General features: G+C 39.6%; 3 protein-coding genes across 4 annotated transcripts; 1 reads left to right on the top strand and 2 right to left on the bottom strand.

The window, feature by feature from the left end:
• On the bottom strand, window positions 812-5,274 carry LOC18776980 (uncharacterized protein At1g04910). 2 transcript variants are annotated; one of them, XM_020563790.1, is made up of 9 exons: window positions 4,294-4,618; window positions 3,607-3,674; window positions 3,387-3,475; window positions 3,084-3,249; window positions 2,663-2,952; window positions 2,377-2,581; window positions 2,123-2,280; window positions 1,104-1,699; window positions 812-978 (listed from the first exon to the last, which is right to left on the bottom strand). In XM_020563790.1, exons 1-8 carry the CDS (start codon window positions 4,616-4,618, stop codon window positions 1,453-1,455), a joined length of 1,548 nt encoding a protein of 515 aa, XP_020419379.1. In that variant the 3' UTR covers window positions 812-978; window positions 1,104-1,452. The 2 variants fall into 2 exon arrangements, with proteins under 2 accessions (XP_020419379.1, XP_007211132.1); XM_007211070.2 differs by having other exon boundaries at window positions 854-1,699; window positions 4,294-5,274.
• On the bottom strand, window positions 10,016-11,896 carry LOC18776214. The gene has a single exon (XM_007210095.1). It carries the CDS (start codon window positions 11,894-11,896, stop codon window positions 10,016-10,018), a length of 1,881 nt encoding a protein of 626 aa, XP_007210157.1.
• On the top strand, window positions 18,670-20,590 carry LOC18777776 (dof zinc finger protein DOF5.4). Its single transcript, XM_007209288.2, has one exon. The coding sequence runs from the start codon at window positions 19,223-19,225 to the stop codon at window positions 20,201-20,203; it is 981 nt and encodes a 326-aa protein (XP_007209350.1). The 5' UTR covers window positions 18,670-19,222; the 3' UTR covers window positions 20,204-20,590.

Raw genomic sequence — 21,592 nt, 5'->3', positions numbered from 1 at the left:
GTGTCAAAAACAAGGAAGATAAAAGGCACTTTTGTGTTTAACAAGGCAGATATGATGATGAGACCTTTTTTGGTTTTTGCAGGAAATTAGAACAATAAAAAATATAGCAGCTGCTTTTGTTTTGTGTCATAGGAAAAGCACCACCAGAATAACATTTAATTTCAGGTCCAACTTGTGACAAAAACCAAACTTTATCGTCAATAATTGTGATATACAATTCACTTTATTGTTATGGCAAGTGGCAACCAGTAAAAAGAAAGAAAGAAGAACCCCTGAATTAGCGGTGCGCAGAAATGAATGTTAACCAAATGTTTCCCGGGGAAGAAAGACAAAGAATACATCAGTATGCCATTGCCATTGCCAGCTAATGAAGAAGGTCAAAGGACCACATGCAATCATTCTAGTCACTTTCCATTCACACGAACCAAATCTCCTTGTATATAAAATTCCAAGTATAATTCTTTCTTCTTCTTTTTTGCTCAAATTTCCAAATCTAATTGAAATCGTTCTACCAACCATTTCGTGGCAAATATGGGAATTATTAACACTATATATATGATTATGTGTATTGATATACAAACCCCAAAGGACAGCTACCCTAGTACCACCAAGCAGATCCCCCAAATTCAGATATATATGTCAAAATTCCAACGGCCCTAGAGAACATGTTTGACTGGTTTGTTTACTTGGCTTGTCATTATCATATGAGATTTAAAAACCACCTTCTCAAATAAAGGAAACTGCTCCTCTGTCTGCAAACATTTTTACATGTACTACCAACCAATCCAGAAATAGCCCAACTGATGATCTATTGGGGAAACTTGAAGGCCAGTAAAACCCTAAACACTCCAAGTAAATGAAACACTCTTAGACATATAAATTAATGGAGTATTGTGTAAAAATACATAATCATTGGCTCCCTTCTCTGTCATTCTCTCAGAAATAGACCCACATTACAAACGGGAATGAGGCAATCATCTGTGCAAACAGAAAAACCTTTTAGGATGTAGTAGTAGTAGTAGTATATGCTTGAGAATCACAATACCATAGGCTGATCTAAAAAGAAACAAAAAATACAAAAAAATTAAGGAATAGGGGTTGACCTTTGATGATTTTGCAGTTCCAGTAAACCAAACCTATATGTTTCCCCACATACAATGCAGTTTTAATTCGTTCCCACCCTGAATGGCAAGGCAGCTTTCTATACATGATTTGGATGGATTATTTGGCTTATATAAAAGATAAAACATGTCCTCCAGCTGGTATCATAGATCCTCTCAGGGCTTTATTGAAGATTACTTACTTCCCCCCCCACAATAATCTTCATCGCCTCTTCAGAACAAAATCTCATCATGGCTATCCCTCTGTAGACAACTTTCTTATACATCTGCGGGAAAATAGCCAACACTGTAGAACATGGATGATTGTCACATTCTTCTAACATTATATATATCACGTACTACTCAGTTGTTCATCTAACGGTTGCAAACACTCTTCTGGGTTGGCATAGAAATAGTCCTCCTCTTTTGGTCGGTCTTGGATCATCAACCTATTAGTTGGGTTCCCCATTCGACCTGCATGAGCTTCCTTTACTGCAGATGAAAATTCATCCCAATTCACTGATTCACTTGTGTACTGATCTATCAAATCAACAAGAAGCTTTCTGTCCAGTAGAATTGTCTTCTTGAACCCAAGAAATCTGAAGAAACATGAGCACCCAATGTCTCACTTTAGATGAAAATTTTCACCATTAATAACAAAGAAAAGCAGACAAATACTATAACATTAAACTGGGGAAAATAATGAAGCAAATCCCAGAACAGATCATGTAGAAAAACATCTCTGCCTAAATATCAGGGATTACAAACAAATGAACCTGTGATAAACTAAAGCTCCAAAACTGGCAACGCTTTCCCAGTAAAAAATGTCGGACTGGTACAAAGCAGAGTACACAAATCATAGTCTCCTCAAAGAAACAATATTTGGGGTGCCAAATGACTGGCTGGGGTTTGACTTCCAAAACCAATCGTTTGAAGCCAAGCAAAACCACTAGGTGCATTACAAAATTACCATAAAGTTTTGATATAAACAAATGAGAATTACTGTCAGCAGCAGAAACTACCTGCGATGGCCTTCAACCACTTTAGCCATGTTTCCGTCATATGTGGGAACAAAAATATCGCTCTCCAATGAGACAAGATAATCCAGTGCTGCCATTTGGGATGAGTGGTTTTGAAAGAACCTAAGGTCTGATGGTTCCAACAGTGTCTCCTTTCTGACCTGTTTGAACAAATCCAACGGCAACTTGTAAAAACAGAACACAAAAAGTAACCATATACAAAATACAGAAGGTGGCTTCAGCTTTCATCTACTCACCAATTTGGGATAAGCCTTTGCAAGACTTGCCATTCTCCTCTCTGCACCATATATTTCACCAGCTGCAATATAAATCTGAATATCGCGATCAATGTCAAGTGCGCTCAGTGTAAGAGCAGTTTCTTCAGGTGTCAGAGGACACAAACCATCTTTCCTTTTCAGGTCAGAATTGATTATTTTCTCTTTCCACCAGGGATAAGCATATCTGCCAAACAAGTGAAAGTATAAGACAGTGAAATTAATTCTTTTATTGCACGGAATCCATTGATTGTCAAGTATAACTTACCTCATTCTTGTCAATTCTTCCACCTCCTCAGTGTTACAACCTTGAGTACAACCAGAAAATGCCAACATGTCCATTTCATATCTAAGATGAAGCACTAGGAAAGGACCATTTTTCCTTAGAAGCCTGATAACCCTTTTACCCAACTCCTCTATCTGAGAAGTAAACCTCAGAGCACTAAAATTTACTCGGCATCGAAGTCTCTGAATATCCAAAGGTTGTCCATTATTGGCAAGTCGGGCATCAGTTCTATTTAGATGTACCACTTTGTATTTTTGTATAAGAGGAAGAATCTGTACGACATAAGAGTAGCATATATTATTTGGGAGAAAGAATAAGGAATATGATGAGGTTTAAGAATGTTTACAAGTTGCAACACAGAAAACTTATTGTCAAGTTATAAAGAACAAAGAAAAGGACTGACCTGATTATGATAATAAGACATGTCAGACCAACTAATTGGTGGCATGGTATAAATCATTCCCAGTTCCACTCTCCTCTTAACCCTCGGAGGCAACTCTTTCAATATGCGAACTTCATCTCTCAGGGATGTTATGAAATGATCCACATCAAATATGTCTTGGAACTCGCTGAAATATCAAGAAACATATAACCATTATTTGGTAAGAAGTGGTGTAATACTGAGTCGAAGAAAAAACAACCATCCCTTTATAATTTAAAAAACACTCAATGACTTGAAAATGGTGGGAGAGATATAGTGGCACACCTGGGATCAGCCCAAAAGGAGGTTTTATCAAGCTCAGGGACAATGAGAGTGACGTTCAAATATCTTGCAATAGCAACCATGTCACATATCTGTAGACATCACGACCAAGAAAGAAAAATTGAAACTGGTAAGCAGCTGCATGCACTAAGAAGTAAAGTAATTTGATCACCAAGGATGAACTCCTGTTAATATGCACAGCAAACAATTGCTAGCCACTCACCGCTGCTCTCATTTGATTGAGTCCCCCATTGCATGAAACCATCAGGTAGCCATTGTTTTTATAAACCCCTAATGGCAACAAAACAAATTCAGATTAGAGGCCAATTAAACAATCATTCAAATGACAAAGCCAAAACAAAAGGCCAACCAATAGAAAGTCAGGACATAGATGAAAAGGGTACAGACTATTGTAATTACTACTTCATAGGAATTGAATTTTCTACAGTCTGGCATGTAAGAGAGTAAACTTCACGATTTGAACATATCTTACAAACGGCAAACAAAATGGGAAAATTTACTATCGTAATTTAAGCAATATCACCATGTATGGTGATAACTTGGGATAGCATCGTTTCGCCTGTATTAAACAGTAACTTGAAACCAGCTACTTTCTGAATTACAAGTTTCTACCTCCATGCGCATTTCTTGGAGCCAGAGCAACAGCGAAGCTTTGGACACTAAGTACAAGTTCGCACCACACCCACACACACTCTCAAGTGATGGGTTGGTTTCAGAAAATCTGAAAAAACAGGCGGAGCATAGTTCCAGTTGAACCTACCCATAAAATTAACATCCAAAAGCAACACAACTGCCCTTGGAGTAATTAGTAAAATAATTACAAGAACCCACATCGAAATAACTGAAAAATACCCCCAATTTCCTGGCAAATTAGAAAATAAAAACTCACTCTTGGGCGGAAGAACTCTGGCCGGGACGGAAGGCAACTTGTCTTGCAAAACAGAAGAGGCGGCAGCAGACTCCTGAGAGAAACAAGCAGGCCAGCCTTTCAAAACCCTAGGCCCCCACATATCCCCCAAAGCCGTTAATTGTACAATACACGTCCACAACAAAACCGACGTCGTTGCCCGTATCATCCACAATTTCATTTTCGACCTTGACGGCGACGACGTCGTCGTGACGAGCATCGAGTTCTTGAACTTGTCTCCTCCTCCTCCTCCTAACACCTTGAATCCCATCACTCCCTTTCTCTCCTTCTTCTCTATCTTGCACATCAATCTGTGTATCTCTCTTCCTTCTACAACATCAAGCAGTCAACGAAACGGGGCGTATTGCTCAATGTCGGATCCAAAAAAATGGCATTCCTTTTTAAGCTCTTGCTATATATAGAAACCAGCAAAGATCCGAAACCGATTTCCAAACTGAGCCAATACTCACCACATTCCCTACCCGTCCTCAAAGATTTCCTCCAAAACTCTCGCTTTCGAAGATTCCCTCAAACAATTGCATCAATAACCCTAATTTCCTACAACAATGCTCAAAAGAAGAAAAGAAACAAAAAAAGTGAAAGCTCTGATATTTGCTACAACACCACCTTTCCAGAGCCCGGGCAATTGAACCCGAAATGCGAGTTGGAATCCCCACCCAGATCCGCCGTATTCTCCGGCTAGAAGAGTCGCCGGAGCGTTGGCCGGCGATTAGAAGAAGATCGCTAATAAGAAATGAGAGAGAGAGGGAGGAGAGGGAGAAGTTGTGGAGGAGGCGGTGTTGTCATCATATGTAATGTCGTGCGATGCAGAGAAAAACAAAAAACGCGTGATGGGGCGTGCGTGACGTGCACCGACGATTTGCGTGGGCTCAGAGTGGACTCGGAGAAGGAGGAGGAGAGGGCTTGGGCTTCGTGTGTGTGTGTGTTACTTTAAAGTGCACAAAGCCTCCAATAAATGATAGCCAGCTATATGGCCGATGCGGCCGGCCCCTCTCCAATTATGTTTTGAACACGTGTCTCCCATCAGGCCCTCGATCTTTGACACGTCGAGAACGAGATCATGGGTTTTAGCGAAGTCCGTATCAGATTGTGGTTTCCTTGTCCCCGTTTCGATCGCAGCCCGTTTGTTCTCGTGTCGACACACCGACAATATATCGCGATAAGTTTGGCTTTCTCGTTCCGCCGGTCCCTCCACCTGGAGTTGATAATAAAGGCTTTAACTATTTAAGTCTATGATTTAGTATGATTAAGGGGCTCTAATCACGATGTTCTTTGGTTCTTAATCGCTGACAATGTTTTGAGATTCCAAAGCTTCTCGTTTAAGAGTGGGACGGTATTTTGGCGACAAGAACAGCGACTACTTTGCTCCTTTTGGACTGATGGCACCCGTAGCCTAGCGAGCGGTAAAAGCTCCGTCTGAGTGTCGGTTGTGCCGTGTAAACGGCGCCACGGCAGGACGTCGCTTTTGGAAGAGCCGTCCGATGGTGCGTATATCCTGAGATGCGCATGTCGGTACACGTGTCGCGATCAGGACGCCTTCCGGACTGTGGGCTCCATGGTCGCTCTGAATGGGACCGACTGTAAGTATATTGTCAGTGTACAGCGGAGAGGGATGTAAAAGTTGCACGCGCCCGTGGCGGGCTTTAGCGGTGTTGTGTAACACGTGTCTCGGTGTTGGTTGGAGATGAGTTGGGAGATGCATATCCCCTTGTGATGATATGTAGCAGTGGATCCAATTTCTCCATACTCAGCCAGACAATCACTCAACTCATTCAAAGTGAATTCAGTCATTTCATCCTAGAAAGCAAAATACTATTTTTATTTTTATTTTTTTCCAAAAAAAGATAGTGGTGTTTTTTCCTTTACCTAATCTTGATCCAATTTTCCAAATCAAATTGTTATGAAATTAACAAATTATTTTTTTAAGCAATAAAATATAGCATTGTGGTTGAATTTTATTCATTTGTGAAGGTTATAACTCACTTTGGTTTAAATATTTTATACTTATATTTGCAGACCATTCAGCATTCACTACAAGGTTGGTACATAATTAATCTACTGTTTAATACCCACTTGGTCAATGTGGGTGGGGAGGATCTTAATTCTAACATTAAATTAAATGAATTGCATATCTACACAAATGGGTCAATATGAAAATGGACATTTAATCATATCATTTCAGAAAAGTTTTTATTTTATTTATTATTAGTAAATGTTGGAATGGTTGAAAGGATATCGTTCATTTTTTATTTTATTTTATATAAACGGACGTTAAAAGAAGACCTCGAGTGCATAAATAAATGATGTGATTCACACTGAAATAATTAACCCCTATAAAATTACATTCGAATAAAACAGGCATCTAGCTAGACCAAGTGTAGTGGATGAATGATGGAGAAGTTGCATAAAAGAAGTGGGATGAGATGGGATGGGGGGGTGGCTTAGTGTGGTGGTTAAATTTCCTTGTCTATATGGGTATTAGAAAGCTACCTCTCGTAAAAGCCATTACATTATGATATTGGGTAAGTTACCACTTAGATTTTCAAGCTAGCTATTGGGTATTCCTTCTAGTTTCTTCCACCATTTTGGATTTTGGAAATAAATAAATTTATTAATGTCTGGAAATTTCAGTGGTTGACTTGATCCACCATTTATAAATCATGGATGGTGGCATGGTGCGCACATTGCCCAGAGATATATATCAGCAGCAGCAAGCAGCAAAGTTTTGTGCATGGCATCACGCCAAGTATTATGCTCACAAGGAGCAGGTCAACTGCCAAAAATCATCTAAATATTCCAACCTAAAGTTCTGGGTTTAAATTCCCCTCCTTTCCCTCCTCCTTCCTTCTCCTTCATCTAGCTTTGACTTTTAACATATTCTTCACAATGCAACATCATATCATACAACCAAATAATGTTAGTTAGAAATCCATTAAATAGGAAATGTCAATTTTCTCATTCATATGAGCGAGCGATAATTCGTAACAAATAATGAGCGCGTTTATAAAATCGTGTTACAGTTGAATCATCGCGTGTTACATTGGTATTCAGTTTCTTCCTAGTTTTATTCCCATTGTCATGCCTCATCCTTAATAATGAGGTTTCTCTACAATTATGAAATGCACATGGGGACGCATCCCATATATATACAGAAGTTTACTTTTCATGCCAAACGTACTTTATTATTTATTTGAAACATTGACAAAGATACATCGCATTATTTTCTTTCTTCAATGAAGAAGGATACTTTAAATTATTAGAGTGAAAATATATGCACGATGTGGTTATTAGTTGAGGAGATAAATTGTTAGGTCATGAAGTTGCCATACCGGGAAGGAAATATACTCTCTTAATAATGAACATCTTCATTGACGTTAGAGGCATTTGCATTTATTCAGAAGAATGGCAGCGCATTGATTCATTAGCTACCATTATAGTTCCCTTAACAATTATTTCAGCTAATTAATCAGTGTATGAGAGGTGATGAGGCATCTGTTTTGTTGAGTAGAGTAGGTCTTAGGTAAAGGAGTTGGTGAGGTATTTATGTCGTACTTCCATTTTATTTTCATGCCTTGTTCAACACAAATCAGGCAACTTATTTGCTAATCCTTTCACTACTTAAACAAAAATATCGCAAGGTTATAAAGTGTAAGGTACTCTATGTATGTATGGAGCTAGAATCGCAAAATTGGGGGGCCGAAGTAGAAAATACAAGTATATATAAAGTACATAAGTATTCACTTATTACATGTTTAGAGCTAAATATTTATAATTTAGTCATGTCTAATTTGTTTTAGAGGGAATTTTAAATTAAATTATAAATTGTTTTATTACAAATTCTATATGTTATGTATAATATAATAGAGGAGAGATCAAAATCTAGGGGGCCAGGGCCACTCTAGGTCTAGGAGTGGCTCGCCACTGTGTATATAAATAATTATTAAGCAATTGGAATATTGACTAATTAAATAGCAAATCCAGGACGCATCACCTAATCAGTTTAAATTATCTGCTGCTACCATTAAAAACAAAGTAAACTACATCTTCATCCATAAGCGTTGATTAACAAGTAAACATGATATGTGTTATGTTAGGGGTGGTGGAAATGGTAAGATAATAGATTTGAGTCAAATAAACAAGAAATCAGGCGGCAGTTAATAGTAACTGAGTATACAAACAAACTAATTAGAGGAAGAGGCAAGCTAATTAACCTAGACAAGAGAAGAGACTTCTTCTTCATCTTCTTCTTCCCATTTTGAGGCTGTTTTGGGTTCGAGGCCGCATTCGCGAGCCGCTTTCTTAATTTTGGACATCTCGGCCGGATTGGTATCGGTATGCATGATGACATGAGTTCCTGGCCAGCGGTGATTGCGCTTGATCATCTGGACACTGGTTGTGTCATTGGCCGTCACCACATAAATCTTATCAAATCTCATTAACTCTTCCAGAGACTCCACGAACCTCATGTGCACCATTCTAAGCATATCTCTCTTGGATGCTTTTTTTGATGGCGTTGTTGGTTTGAGTTTGGGTTGTGGATGAGGAGGATCGCCCCCTCCGCCTCCGCCAGCAAGAGTTGCAAAAGTTTTCAGTTGTAAATTATAAATGCCTCCTCCTCCGACCTGGTTTCGTGTTCCGCGGCATGCTTTCAGAACTGAGACGATGATTTGCTGCACCATCAATTTCAATTTCAATTTGTTATTTGTTGAAGAAATTACAGACTGCACAAGACACATATTAATGACGAGAAAAGGAGAGCCTTTTTCATCTCTATATAAAACAAGTAAGGAGTAACTTGTGCCGCAAGGATTGTGTTACCTAGGTTAACACGATACAGAACAAAACAGGACACTAATTTCCTTGTGGATTTTTATGATATTTGCATTAATTGCATCCCAGCCAACACCCTTTATTTTTGGCACTTGATTTAAGTTAAGATGTGGAATTCAATTTCAACTATGTTTCTTAACAAGACAACATCCTATCCTACTCAATCCCAGTTCCTATTCCTAAAGGGAGACCAACCCAGAGCATGACGATCAGTTCGGGTGTCATTTGTTTGGATTCGACTGTGATTAGATTAGATTACCCTCCTTGAGTTGAGACGCAGATTTATTGGGCTTCATTAAGCTCACACTTGTTTTAAAAATTAACAAAAAATTATTTTATTTATCAACTTTAAAGAAAGAAAGAAAGAAGGAAGAAAAAAAAAGTAGACATCCACAGATGCAGCAGTAGCAGCAGCAGGGCAGAGTTCAGACCAATGCAATGTAAGAAGAGGATGATTACCATCACTGACATTCATTCCACATGGCCATAACTTAAGGGCTGGCAGAGACTAGTAAAGATGAGTAAAGTCAGAACACTTGTCAGCAACAACAACCCTGTTTTTATCATTTGTTTGTCATCTGTTTCACAAACCCAACATTACTTGTTCTTTTATTTTTCTTCTCCTTTATGTTCATTTTCAATCCTTATTGTGTTTTGTTTGTGAGAGAATTAACAAAGCTACCTCCTTCCTTGGCACTTGACAGAGGAAACAAAAACAACAAACCTAGTAAGTAAAACCACAACTCCAATTAATCATTAGTTTTTGATACACACACCGTAGCTAGGTAGCTAGAAAAGGTTAGGAAACAATCCATTTAATTAGTTTTAACAGTATATATGATATCAGTCGTCATCAGTCCACCACAACCAGACTCTGATACCCTTGCCCAGAGATAACTGCTTCCATGACATGCTCCAACCCAATATTCCCATCATTCTCCAACAATGACTTGATCAAATCGTCGTTGAAGAAGCTAAGCATCGATACCCCTTCTTGTTTTTGACATTCTCCTTCACTACGCACTTCCTTATGCAACTCTTCTAGGTTCAGATTCCAAAACACAAGCTGTGGCACCACATCCCCGTACCCTTCCTTCTTAAATTTGCTTCGTATTGCCTCATACTCACTCTCCCAGCAGCTATTATCATCGAAACCCCGTTCCAATAAACTGCAGCTGGTTAACACAAACACCTTCTTTACCATATGCTCTGGCTTCAATTTCTCATTCACAGCCGCTTCCAGAATCAAATCAAACACCTTTGAAAATGTAGTGTGATAGCCCCATCCCATGTTCCTCAAAAACTCCCGCTTGGACTTGAGATCCCCGCCTTGTATCGATATCAACTGAGGCGACTCGCTGAATGTGATCACCTTCCCTTTCCATGGCTCTTCACTCAGTTCAGACATCATTAGTGTCAAAGCCGTGGACACATCCCTGGGACGCCCAGTCATGGCTGGCGAGACGTCACATACAGCAATGCACTTGTTCAGTACATTCATGCCTTTTTTCATCCTCATGTCCTCCATCATTGCCTTCCATTGAAGCTCAGCACTTTCCCCAACATCAGGATGATTGGCATAGCGCATGATTTCATGAGGAAACAGAGCATCGACTCTAATCTTGGATTCGCCGCCCGCTTTCACGTCCTCCAAATACTTCTTTATTGCACAGGGCTCTCGCTTGAAATCCGGATTATAACCCCACTTGTTGGCACCTGCATGATAGTCTGCTACATCCAAGGCCTTCCTCAATGGCACCAAAACCTCCTTCCTCAGCCTGTCGCGGACTCTGTATGCGTAATGCGCCTCCTCAATGCCTTGGTATTCAGGGCACAATTCTCGCGGGAAAACCTTTTTGGCAATGCTTTCACACAGCAGGGTGGCGCAGTCCATGGAGGAGCCGATTTTAGGACAATAGTCGGCCGCCAAGCTTAACTCCAAGCAGTCCTGATCACGATCATAATTGGCATCCTTCTCCTTGTTCAAGTTTTGAATATCAGACTTGAAGCATTCTGCAAAAACATCCGAAATCCGATCGTGTAAGAATCGATAATCCGGGTCGTTTTGGTACCTCTCAATAGCCGTGTTGGCCATGGCCATGGCCTTGTCTCTCCTCAAGGCTCTGGCTTTTTCCTCTTGCAACTTTGACCTCTCCAGTGCCTTCATGACCCGTACCTCTCTGGGAGTAAGCCTACGGCAGCTAAGCACTTTACTGTTGCTGCCTTTTCTTCTGACCCGAAATCCGTCAATTGATTCAGATTGGTTCCTCCTTCTCACGTCCTGGCCATGCAGAAGGCGGTACAGAATCTCGGTAAGGTCGTCAAATGACCCGAACGAAGAGGCAATAGAAGCGACGTTGCAGGCTAGGGTCTTCGGGTGGTGCCGGTGGAGCCAAAACGCCGCCGTGTAGAAGCTGTCTCTATCGTCTTTTCCACCATAACCACGCCTGTCCAGTAGGTTACAGATGAGCTTAACGGTAGTTAGGGGGTTCTTGAACCAGGCCAAGTGAAGCATTTGGTTCAGGCGTTCATGGGAGGCAAGGGCGCCACCGTCTTCTTCTGGTACCACGTGAATGAAAAGATCGAGGCAGTAGTTACCGTAAGGGGAGGGAGTAAAAAAGGGTCGGGGTAGAAAGGGTACTTGGGATTGAGGTGGCGGAGGCGGCGGCGGGGGGCTGTGTGGTTTGAACCGTGGAGGGCCAACAAGAATTGATGTTGAAGTTGTAGGAGCCATTCTTGTGAGGCCATGGTTTCGGCATGCGTTTAGGACAGAGATGATTCTAACCTGCACTGCTTTCATGACATCAAATTGTATAAATCGTACGGAATTTTCAACGAATTTGTTGGAGAAATATTAATAAGAGTGGTGGTTGACAGATTGTGAGCCTTTTTATTGATTCTAGTTCTTAGGGTCGAAGCGTACCTGACTTGCGCGTCAAGGTATACGAGAAAAAAGGCAATTAATTTCCTTTTGGGTCTTTATTTGGAATACAAGTTGGGTTGTTTTCAAATTGAATTCCCCGTGCATGAAGAAAAGATATGGATCACAAATCTCAGTTCAAAATGGAAACAGAATACTATCCCATCAAATATACAACTAGAAACTTGTAATTTCAGAGGAATACCGCTTGCTTGAAGGTTTTTTAACATAAAACTTGTAGATTTGGAGATGGGGCCCCAATAAATGTTTCTTTTTTTTTCTTTTTTTTCCGGGGGTCAATTTCCTTGGATTTTATTTATTTATTTTCTTTGGTTAAATATATAGTATCCGTTGATTTATACGATCTCTGCATTCCAGTCATGAGGCAGGCATTGAGAGGGGATCGAATTTGATATAAACAATATTAGTGGGTTATGTTTTGATTTAGAGATACAACTAGAGATGGATTTGGAGATAATACTAAATAAAATTATTTAAAATCACATTCTCGTCATCCATGTGTCGAATCTAAATGCCATGTAAGCCCAATGTTCACGAAGCCCTCCTAAAAGGGATGCCTCTTTTTGGTTGAGGTTTTGAAGATAAAATAAAATTTGTGGATTTGGAGAATCGATTGGTCACAACTCAATAAGAAGAAACAACTAGTTAGAAACAAACGAATCTGGGCCCAACCATTAGATTTCAAAATGTGGGCCTTCCACTAGCTACGTATCCGTGTTTGTTCATATGATATGTGATCAGATCCACTTGCTTACAAATTGCTTTGAAGTCCAGATAGCTAGGCAGCCAGCCCAACAAATATTAAGGAATGAATTAAAAGAAAATAATTATAAACGATAATCTAAATTAATCTAATTTAAACTGCTAAGGACTACGAATTCATTCATTCTTATGTAATGGGTCTGATCATACCACATGCATATCGTATAATCTACATACTTTTGTGCGATATTTTCTATAAGAGATGTCACATTCTAATATTTTTGTTTCTTGGTATAATCTACAAAGAATCAAACAATAATTACAAGTTGCATAATTGAGCGTGATGAATAATTAAGACTCTTAAAATAATGATGCATGGACTAGTTGCCAGAGCACAACATTTTGAGAGGTTAATTTGTTGGGACGTGTTTGTATGTGTAATTGGGCATGAACATGAATATTAAGCATGGCTAAGCTTAGATTAGGTTGGGGATTAGATGAGAGTGACATGAAAAGAAAGTGTGTTGGAAAGTGGTTGTTGGGACGTATTTGTATGTGTTAAATTATATAATATTAATATCTTCGAGATGTGACGTTGGGATCTTATTATTATTATTGTTCGTCGAAATTGGCTTTGTGTACAAGAGAGAAAAAAAACAAAGAGACAATCACTTGCATTTGTTGCTGTCATGTGGACATATGGGGGCCAAAATGTTGACCGCTGGAATTGTCTCTGACCTTTCATTTGAGTCATATTCGCATCCCCCTCAAGATTTCATTTTCTAACACCAATATATATATATATATATATATATATATATATCAATCAATCAATCGAAATGAGGTAAATTGGTTAGAATTTTTACTTTTATTTCTAAAAAAAATAAAGAGAAGAAGAAAAAAGAAAGAACTGATGGTATGTTTATTAATCAAGAATTGAATTTCACTTATGGAAGATTCATGCGTTTACTTTATATCAATGAATTAAAAAGTAAGTAGGGCATACACGAAATTAGGAATTGAATTCATGATTTTGGAGGAATTCAATTCTTGGGGGACGTGATATTCTAATTCTTAGAGAACTAATTCATTAGGAATTCATATTTTTTACCCATTATATCTTCACACAATTTTCAAAATTTCAAATTTGTCATATACTTTAACCCAACAATGAGAACATTTTAGTAATTAGCACCACTCCAACCCCAATTCCATATGGTTTAGCAAATAACTTCAATAGGAATCCGGAATCTAACTCCCCTCAATCCATATGATTAAATAAATAACTTCAATATAAATCCGGAATATAATTCTCCTCAATTCAATTATTTCTAATCTAATTACAGACCAGATCTAAAATATGGTTGATATCGGAAATATCGGTAGTCAAAAAACATGAAAATTTAGATGGAAATATCGGGATATTATCGATATTGATAAAAATTGAATAAAAACCACGAAAATTGTAAGAAAAACTTGAAATTTTTTATTGAAACTTTGGAGAATGTTTATTTAGTCAATTATCTATTAGTTTATCACAAAAAATTAGAATGAAATGCATTACATGATGGATTTAACTGATTTAAGTTGATTGTACAGCAAGCGAGCAAATACCGTGAGTGTAACAAATATGTAATAATTAATGAAAAAAGATTAAACACACCATAATCATTTATATAATGATTTACTACAATATTGTACACTTTATATATTGCATGATAAGATACATGAGTGACTTAGTACCACATAGAGTTCTTATGAGGTTCAAATTTTTCACTATCTTCATCATCTCTATGTGTAGAGTAAGTGTATTGTGAAAAGTAGTTATCAAATGATAAATCCCCAAAATAGTTTTGCATGTAATTGTTAACATGCCACCCATATAAATATAAATATTTTAACATATTATCACAAAAACATAAGTGATATGGTGGTTAAGGTGTTGGAGGAGTAAAATGGGAGGGATTCTATCCCCTTTGTGATTTTTTTCTCCCATTTTTTATTATTTATTTATTTTTTTTCCTTTACATCGATATTTCTAATATTTTAGCGATATTACACCGATATTTTGACAAAATATTGCTGAAATGTGAGCGAAATTATCGATATCGATATTTTGCGATATTATCGTCGATATTGTCGATATTTATATGATATGTACATGGATATGTTCCGAAATATCTATAATTCGAAAAAACAGAAATATCCTTGATATTTCGTGGATATTATCAATATTTTAGATTATGATTACGGATCAATAAACATGCCAAGAAGAGCCAATTTATAAAAAGGAAAATGGTGAATACGTTATGATAAAACAAGAGAAGGTGGGCCCAAATTGTCATTGAATCCAAAAGTGCTGGATGAGACCTGTCAAAGCGGCTCTCTCTCAGACGCAAAATAATAATACAAAGCAAAAGGCTGGCTTGGGTATGGGGCGGACCCGAATGATAGTGAACAATCTATGTATGTATCTATCTACAATCTAATTCCTCACCAGAACCACACGCCACAAGGAAAACATTCTGGATCAAAAGCAAAATGATGAAGCAAGCAGATTATATATATGAATATTCACTTGTAAATATAATAATATTACTCATGCATTGTTTACACCATAATCCAGACTTAAACATCATTAGCTAGCTCGTGTGTGAATAACAATTACTTCCTCTGGACCTCTTCCACCAACAATCTTCAAGTATGGAACATGATCCAATATGATTTTTTCTGCATTATTATTATTCTTATTTTGTCTCCTTTCTTATTTTCTTATTCATTGGAGGGATGCAATTGGGTTGAGATACAGGGGCCTCCATACATCAGTGATGCATATCTGACATTGGAAATGGCAGTTTTAAGGAATGGTAGGAGAGTTTTAATTAGTAGTTTAATTGTAAAACCCTACAAGAGCCAGGCATGCTATTAACACTTTTGGTGGGTTAGATTTAAATCGACTATTTCAATTAAAATATACAAGAGTCTTGGTCGTTATTTGATGTGTTGAGATTGGACTTATTAAATTGAACAACAATGCAACATATTGTGTCTTATAAGTCTTACGTAGAGGGGTGAGATTTATAAGGATTGACTTAGATTCAACTCCAATCCAATTCAAGCCGGACCACCAAACGAGTAAACAATTATGTATAGATGAGTGGCCTTGGGATGTTGGGGGATATTCTCATGTCATGTACACACCCTTTGGAGTCTGGATGAGATACATTTCCTTAAAAAGGAAAAACAAGAGGAGGGAAGCAGTGAAGCAGGGGAAGGGTTTGAATAAATAAAGGTTGAGAAAGAAAGAGTGTGATGGGTTATTGGGTTTGAAAATGGGCTGGGTTGGGCTGGGCTGGGCTGGGCCCCAATCAGCTCATATGATAGGTTGGGGGAAGATGGTGTGGGGCAGAAATTGAGAGATGATGTCTCCCCTCCAACCGACTGGACCTGTAAGGAGCTAAGCCCAAAGTTGGTGGCCTTGTCAATTTAGGAGAGAGAGAGAGAGAGAGAGAGAGAGAGAGAGAGAGTGGAGGAGGACATTGACAAGTACCATTGAAATAAAAATGGTACAAAATCAAAAGAAAGAAGAGGCAGTGAAACACCATATCTTTACCAATCTTAGGGATTGTGAAAGGTGCCCAAATGTAGAAGGAGGAGGACCCCAATTCAACCTAATTTGCTTCCACTTCCACTCCCGAACAATGATGTGGCTACGCTACGCTACTACTTATGTAGATATCGTACATACGTAGCTACTAGCCTAAGCCCCTAAGCCAGCCAGGCATGCATGTAGCTTCTTCCAAAATTGATTTCTAGAGAGAAGAGAGAGAGATGTGGACAAATACCAGAAGACCTAATTTGGAGGGCCACCACCGTCCCATGTGCATGTGAAGCTGTTCGTTTCCATCATATTTACCTAGCTAGCTATTCACTCTCCGTCCACTCAAACCAATCACAATCAATGATCGATGCCATTGTTTTCACTTCATTTTCTCTCATCCCATCCCATCCCATCCAATCCAATCCAATCCCATGTATTCTATTATTATTATTATTATTATTATTGTAGTTGCAGTGAATCCAATCCAATTGTACTCGATAGATTTCTTATTTTTCTTTCCTCCAATGGGCGCATGCACACTGATTACACATTGCTCAACCTATATATTTGTGTATATACTTCTGTCACAACACCATTTATATAATTTTGTTGGATTGCACCATTGCACTGACCCGCATTTTTGGATCAGTGTCTTTCATCGGATGGTGGAGTAGTTTTTTCTTTTCTTTATAGTCCAACTTAAAATAATAACTTAACTGTAGAATAAATCTAGCACACCTTATTTTGAAATCCTACGTTCGTCTCTGGTTGAAGCTACACCACCTACAACACTTGAACCACGCATGCATAACCAAATAAGCAATAGTGTTGAGCGCACACTCGGAGTCATAACATATTATTGGGTGCTCTGTAGTCGTGGTGACACTGACCCGTTTAAATAAAAAAACAGTTTTATAGAGGCCCGAAGCTCAGCAGATTGACGATTTTGCACTCTATATATATATATATATATATGATGATGATGATGATAAACAATGAAATGTCTAGTGCAGTAGAGGAGCGAAAAATCTACTTGGTGCGATGCGATGCGATGCGGTGACAATTTTGACAATTGCTTGCTTGTGTTGAGCGACTAAGACATTGGGCTCCACTGCTTGAATTCCGCTCCAAAAACAGTCAAATGGCAGTTGATTTCAACCGTACATGGGGCCATGATATGAAACATTGTTTCTTCCTCCCCTTGCAACATCAACAAACAACCATTTCAGCACTGGAAGAGAGAGAGAGAGAGAGAGAGAGCGTGCATTTTGCAGGTGTAGGAGGAGGGCTCGCTAGTTTATTAATTAGCTAGACTCGGTGCAATAATTTTTTGGTCCTTGTATGACTTGGGTTTCGATTAATTCAAACTTGAGAGTTGGGGTTGGTTCATGTCTTTGTCAAATAAATTTATTAAGTTTTTTGATAAATGGGAAACTAATTCTTTCTTTTTAATTACTTTTGTACCTGAAAATTGGGAAAATCTAGTGATTATTTAGTTACATTCATGTGTATTTATGAAAGTTGAAACTGGCATGTCTAATCTTAGCAATAATAATATGGGAAATACTTTCAAATGTCGCTATTATTATAACAAATAATCACATTATAGTGATATCGAAATGATAAATTGTCGATATTACACTTGACCTGTCCAAATGATGTCCGTCGATCTCCACTCAAGTAGCTCTGGTCCATGACACAAAGGACCCGCAACTAATCAATCAGTATATCGAAAACAAATAATTTCATTTAGTGTTTGATATGATAGAAATAAAACATCAACATTTTGTCATTCCTTTGACATCCACATGTATGAATTGTAACGACATCAAAAGTTTGTTGAGGTTCGCAATCTTAATCTTAAGCTATAATTAGCCTCCTAGCCATTTTGATATATTATAAGACACAACCCCTTTTTTTGCCCTACAAATTATACAACTTGATCCAATCACTTGATACATGATCAAATGAATCTTGCATGCAATCATCAACAAAGCCTAAAATATAATATAGTATGGAAGGGTACACCGTACACACATTAGACAACCCAACACTCAAGTCTGTGTACACAGACAACATCACGTCAGATACATCACACAGTAACCTCCACGTACTTTCGACAACTCACCAGTAACAATAAGCAACGTGGCGCGCTTTCCACCACTTATGTCTCAGCCGATAAAATAAGGGTGGCCGACAAAGCGACCATCTCACTTCCCGGACCCTCCCCCATCTCACCCGTCCACGCGTCCTCCACCAACGGCTCGATCTTATTCCTCTCCCATGATCGTCCGTCTCGGGTCCTCCCTCCCTGGTCCAACCAAAGTATGAACGAAACCTCTTCAAGCTCAAGTTCAAATTCAGCAGCAGCACTTGGGATATTATTCAGGAGGGTATTGCCGTCTTTTCTTGCACTATAAAACATTGGTCAGTGTCATACTGTTATTTGCGTGTGTCGTAGGGCGAATTTGGTAATTTTCGATAAAATAGAAAGAGTTTGGAAGATATGTGCGGGGGATATTTGTCGGTGTTTGCAGCTTACAACTTATTCTTCCTTTCCAATTCTCCGACTTCTCTTCCCCCTCTCCAACACACACACAGACACACACACAGACACACACACACACAGAGTCTCTCTCTCTCTCTCCTCCCCCCCCCACCCCCCCTTGCATCGCACACAAAACAACTGCTGAAAAACAGACAGAGAGTCTGCGCAGGAAAAGTGAATTTTCCCGGAAAATTCAGCAATTCATCAAATTCATAAGAAAACTTGAGTGGGTATATAATCCAATTCTACATTATATTTAGTACTTGAAATGCAAGACATTCATTCAGTGGGAGGAGCGAGGTTCTTCGCAGGCTCAGGAGGAGGAGGAGGGGATAGGAGGCTGAGGCCCCACCACCACCCGAACCAGCAGGCCTTGAAGTGCCCAAGGTGCGACTCTCTTAACACCAAGTTCTGCTACTACAACAACTACAACCTCTCTCAGCCCCGCCACTTCTGTAAGTCCTGCCGCCGCTACTGGACCAAAGGCGGCGTCCTCCGCAACGTCCCCGTTGGTGGCGGCTGCCGCAAAACCAAACGCTCCAAGCCCAAATCCTCGTCCTCCTTATCGCCGCCGCCACCGCCGCCGCAGCTGAACAGTGCTACTGATCAGCACAAAGCCAGCTCTCATTCGAGCAGCGAGAGCTCTAGCCTCACCAACACCACCACCGCAGCCGCGGCCGCCGCGACGGCCACGGAGGCGGTTTCGGCGCCGTCTTCGACTGGCTCGGCTTCCAACCTGTTGAGTAATATTCATCGTCAGGAGTCGAAATTCTTCGGTTCTCAAAGCGGTGGCTTCGAGCCTGGTGCTGAGGCAGCGTTGCTTGAGCAGAGTACGGAGATGAATGGAATGTTCTCGGAGATTGGAAGCTTCACGAGCTTGATCACGTCGTCCAACGACGTGCCGTTTGGTTTCGGTAACATCGGCGGCACCGACGCTTCGGTTTCGCCGTTTAGGGTGAATCAGCAAGCGCAAGGGGATCATCAGAATCAATGGGCTGAGCAGAACCAGAGCGAGGAATTGAAGATGCAGGAATTGAGTGGGGGATTGATGGATCAGACGGGTCAGGTGGATTTATCAGTGTACCATGGCAGATCCAACGGCGGAGGAGGAGGAGTATTTGGATCGTTGGATTGGCAAGCGTGTTCAGGGGATCAAGGTTTGTTTGATCTTCCTAACACCGTTGATCAAGCATATTGGAGTCAGAGTCAATGGACTGATCAAGACCACCCTACGCTCTACCTCCCGTAAAAATCTCTCACTCTAATTAACCATCCATTCCCTTTGAAAAAAAAAATGGAGAATCTCAAAAGAAATTGGAATTTGAGAGGAGTTTTTATAAAATTATGAATATATATGACTGCTCTGCTCTTGTATGTATGTAAATTTCATATAATTTTTTCTTTTGGGGGGGTTTAATTAATGTGATGTTTTGGAAGGTGTTTTTTTTGCTGGGTTTGCTCTTTCCTCTTGAGGGTCATTTGCAACTAACCTTCATGTTAGTTTTCATTTTTAATCTTTTTATTTATTTATTTTTCTTTTTCTTTTTTGGGGTTCTTTTGGTATTTGGCCTTGAATGAATCAAATATATAGAGAGAAATGTTATAGTGTCTTCACAGTTTGGCTTATGAATGATTACTTCTTCTGTTTTGTTAAATCATGTGTGGTTAGTTAATTGCTAACGAATCACGCTTAATTGATTCATATTCGCATTCAAATAAGCACGCTTAAGGGTGTGCCACGTCATTGTTGTATGATTAACAGTGAAGTGATTAAGCTGAGATATTTTCTTTTTATCTTTTTTTGTGTCGTGGGGGTGGGTGGGTAATGGGTTGATTGAGTTGAGTGTGTACGGAGGAGGAGGAGGAGGGTGGGCGGCAGTGCGCGGGTACTGCTTGCTGGGGAGGGTCGGTTAGGAATTGGGTGGTGGGGGCGCAGGTGGATCCGGAAGCAGTCCCATGAGCGATTATGAGTCCACGTGGCGTAGTTGAGGAGTGGGGGCATGGATGATAATGGCAGCGGCCACGTGGGGCTTGCATGATGGGCCAGGCGCTGAGGAAGGTCGGTTTGTCCTGGCTCTGCTCTTCCTCTTCCTCTTCCTCCAGCAAAACTATAATTTCATACCCCCGTTTCATTATCTCTTTTCTCTGTTAATGTACTTACATATAACGTATTTGTTTTTGGGGTCTGAAATACATATAACGTATTACACAAGGAAAGAGACGGAACAATGAAACGAAAATATGAAAGCATTTCTTCCTCTGTTTGGACCTGTGTGCCCTCATGAATTTTACTTGCAATTTCCGTTTTTCCGCATGAAAAAGAGAAGTATTTCTTCTCCCTCCACTCTACTGTGGTCTTATTATTCAGAGTCAGTGACAAGTGATGATCAGTGCTGGATGGAGTTTGTAGTGGGGTTGGGGTTAGATTGACATACGAACATGTGCATGTTGGTGTGTGAAGAAGATGGTGGTGGGGTGGGGGATGATCAGTTTATGATGACGACGTGGATACTATGTGCTGGTGGGACCGGTATTTTGGTTAGTTGGGTGGGTTGGTGGGGACTGGTTTAAAAAAAAAAAAGGGGTATACTATTTACTAGTAGAGAGTGAGTGGAGTGGGGTCCAGATGGCAAGTGCA

Source organism: Prunus persica, chromosome G5, assembly GCF_000346465.2.
Source record: "Prunus persica cultivar Lovell chromosome G5, Prunus_persica_NCBIv2, whole genome shotgun sequence".
Lineage (NCBI taxonomy): Eukaryota > Viridiplantae > Streptophyta > Magnoliopsida > Rosales > Rosaceae > Prunus > Prunus persica.
This window is presented reverse-complemented; position numbering and strand designations above follow the sequence as displayed.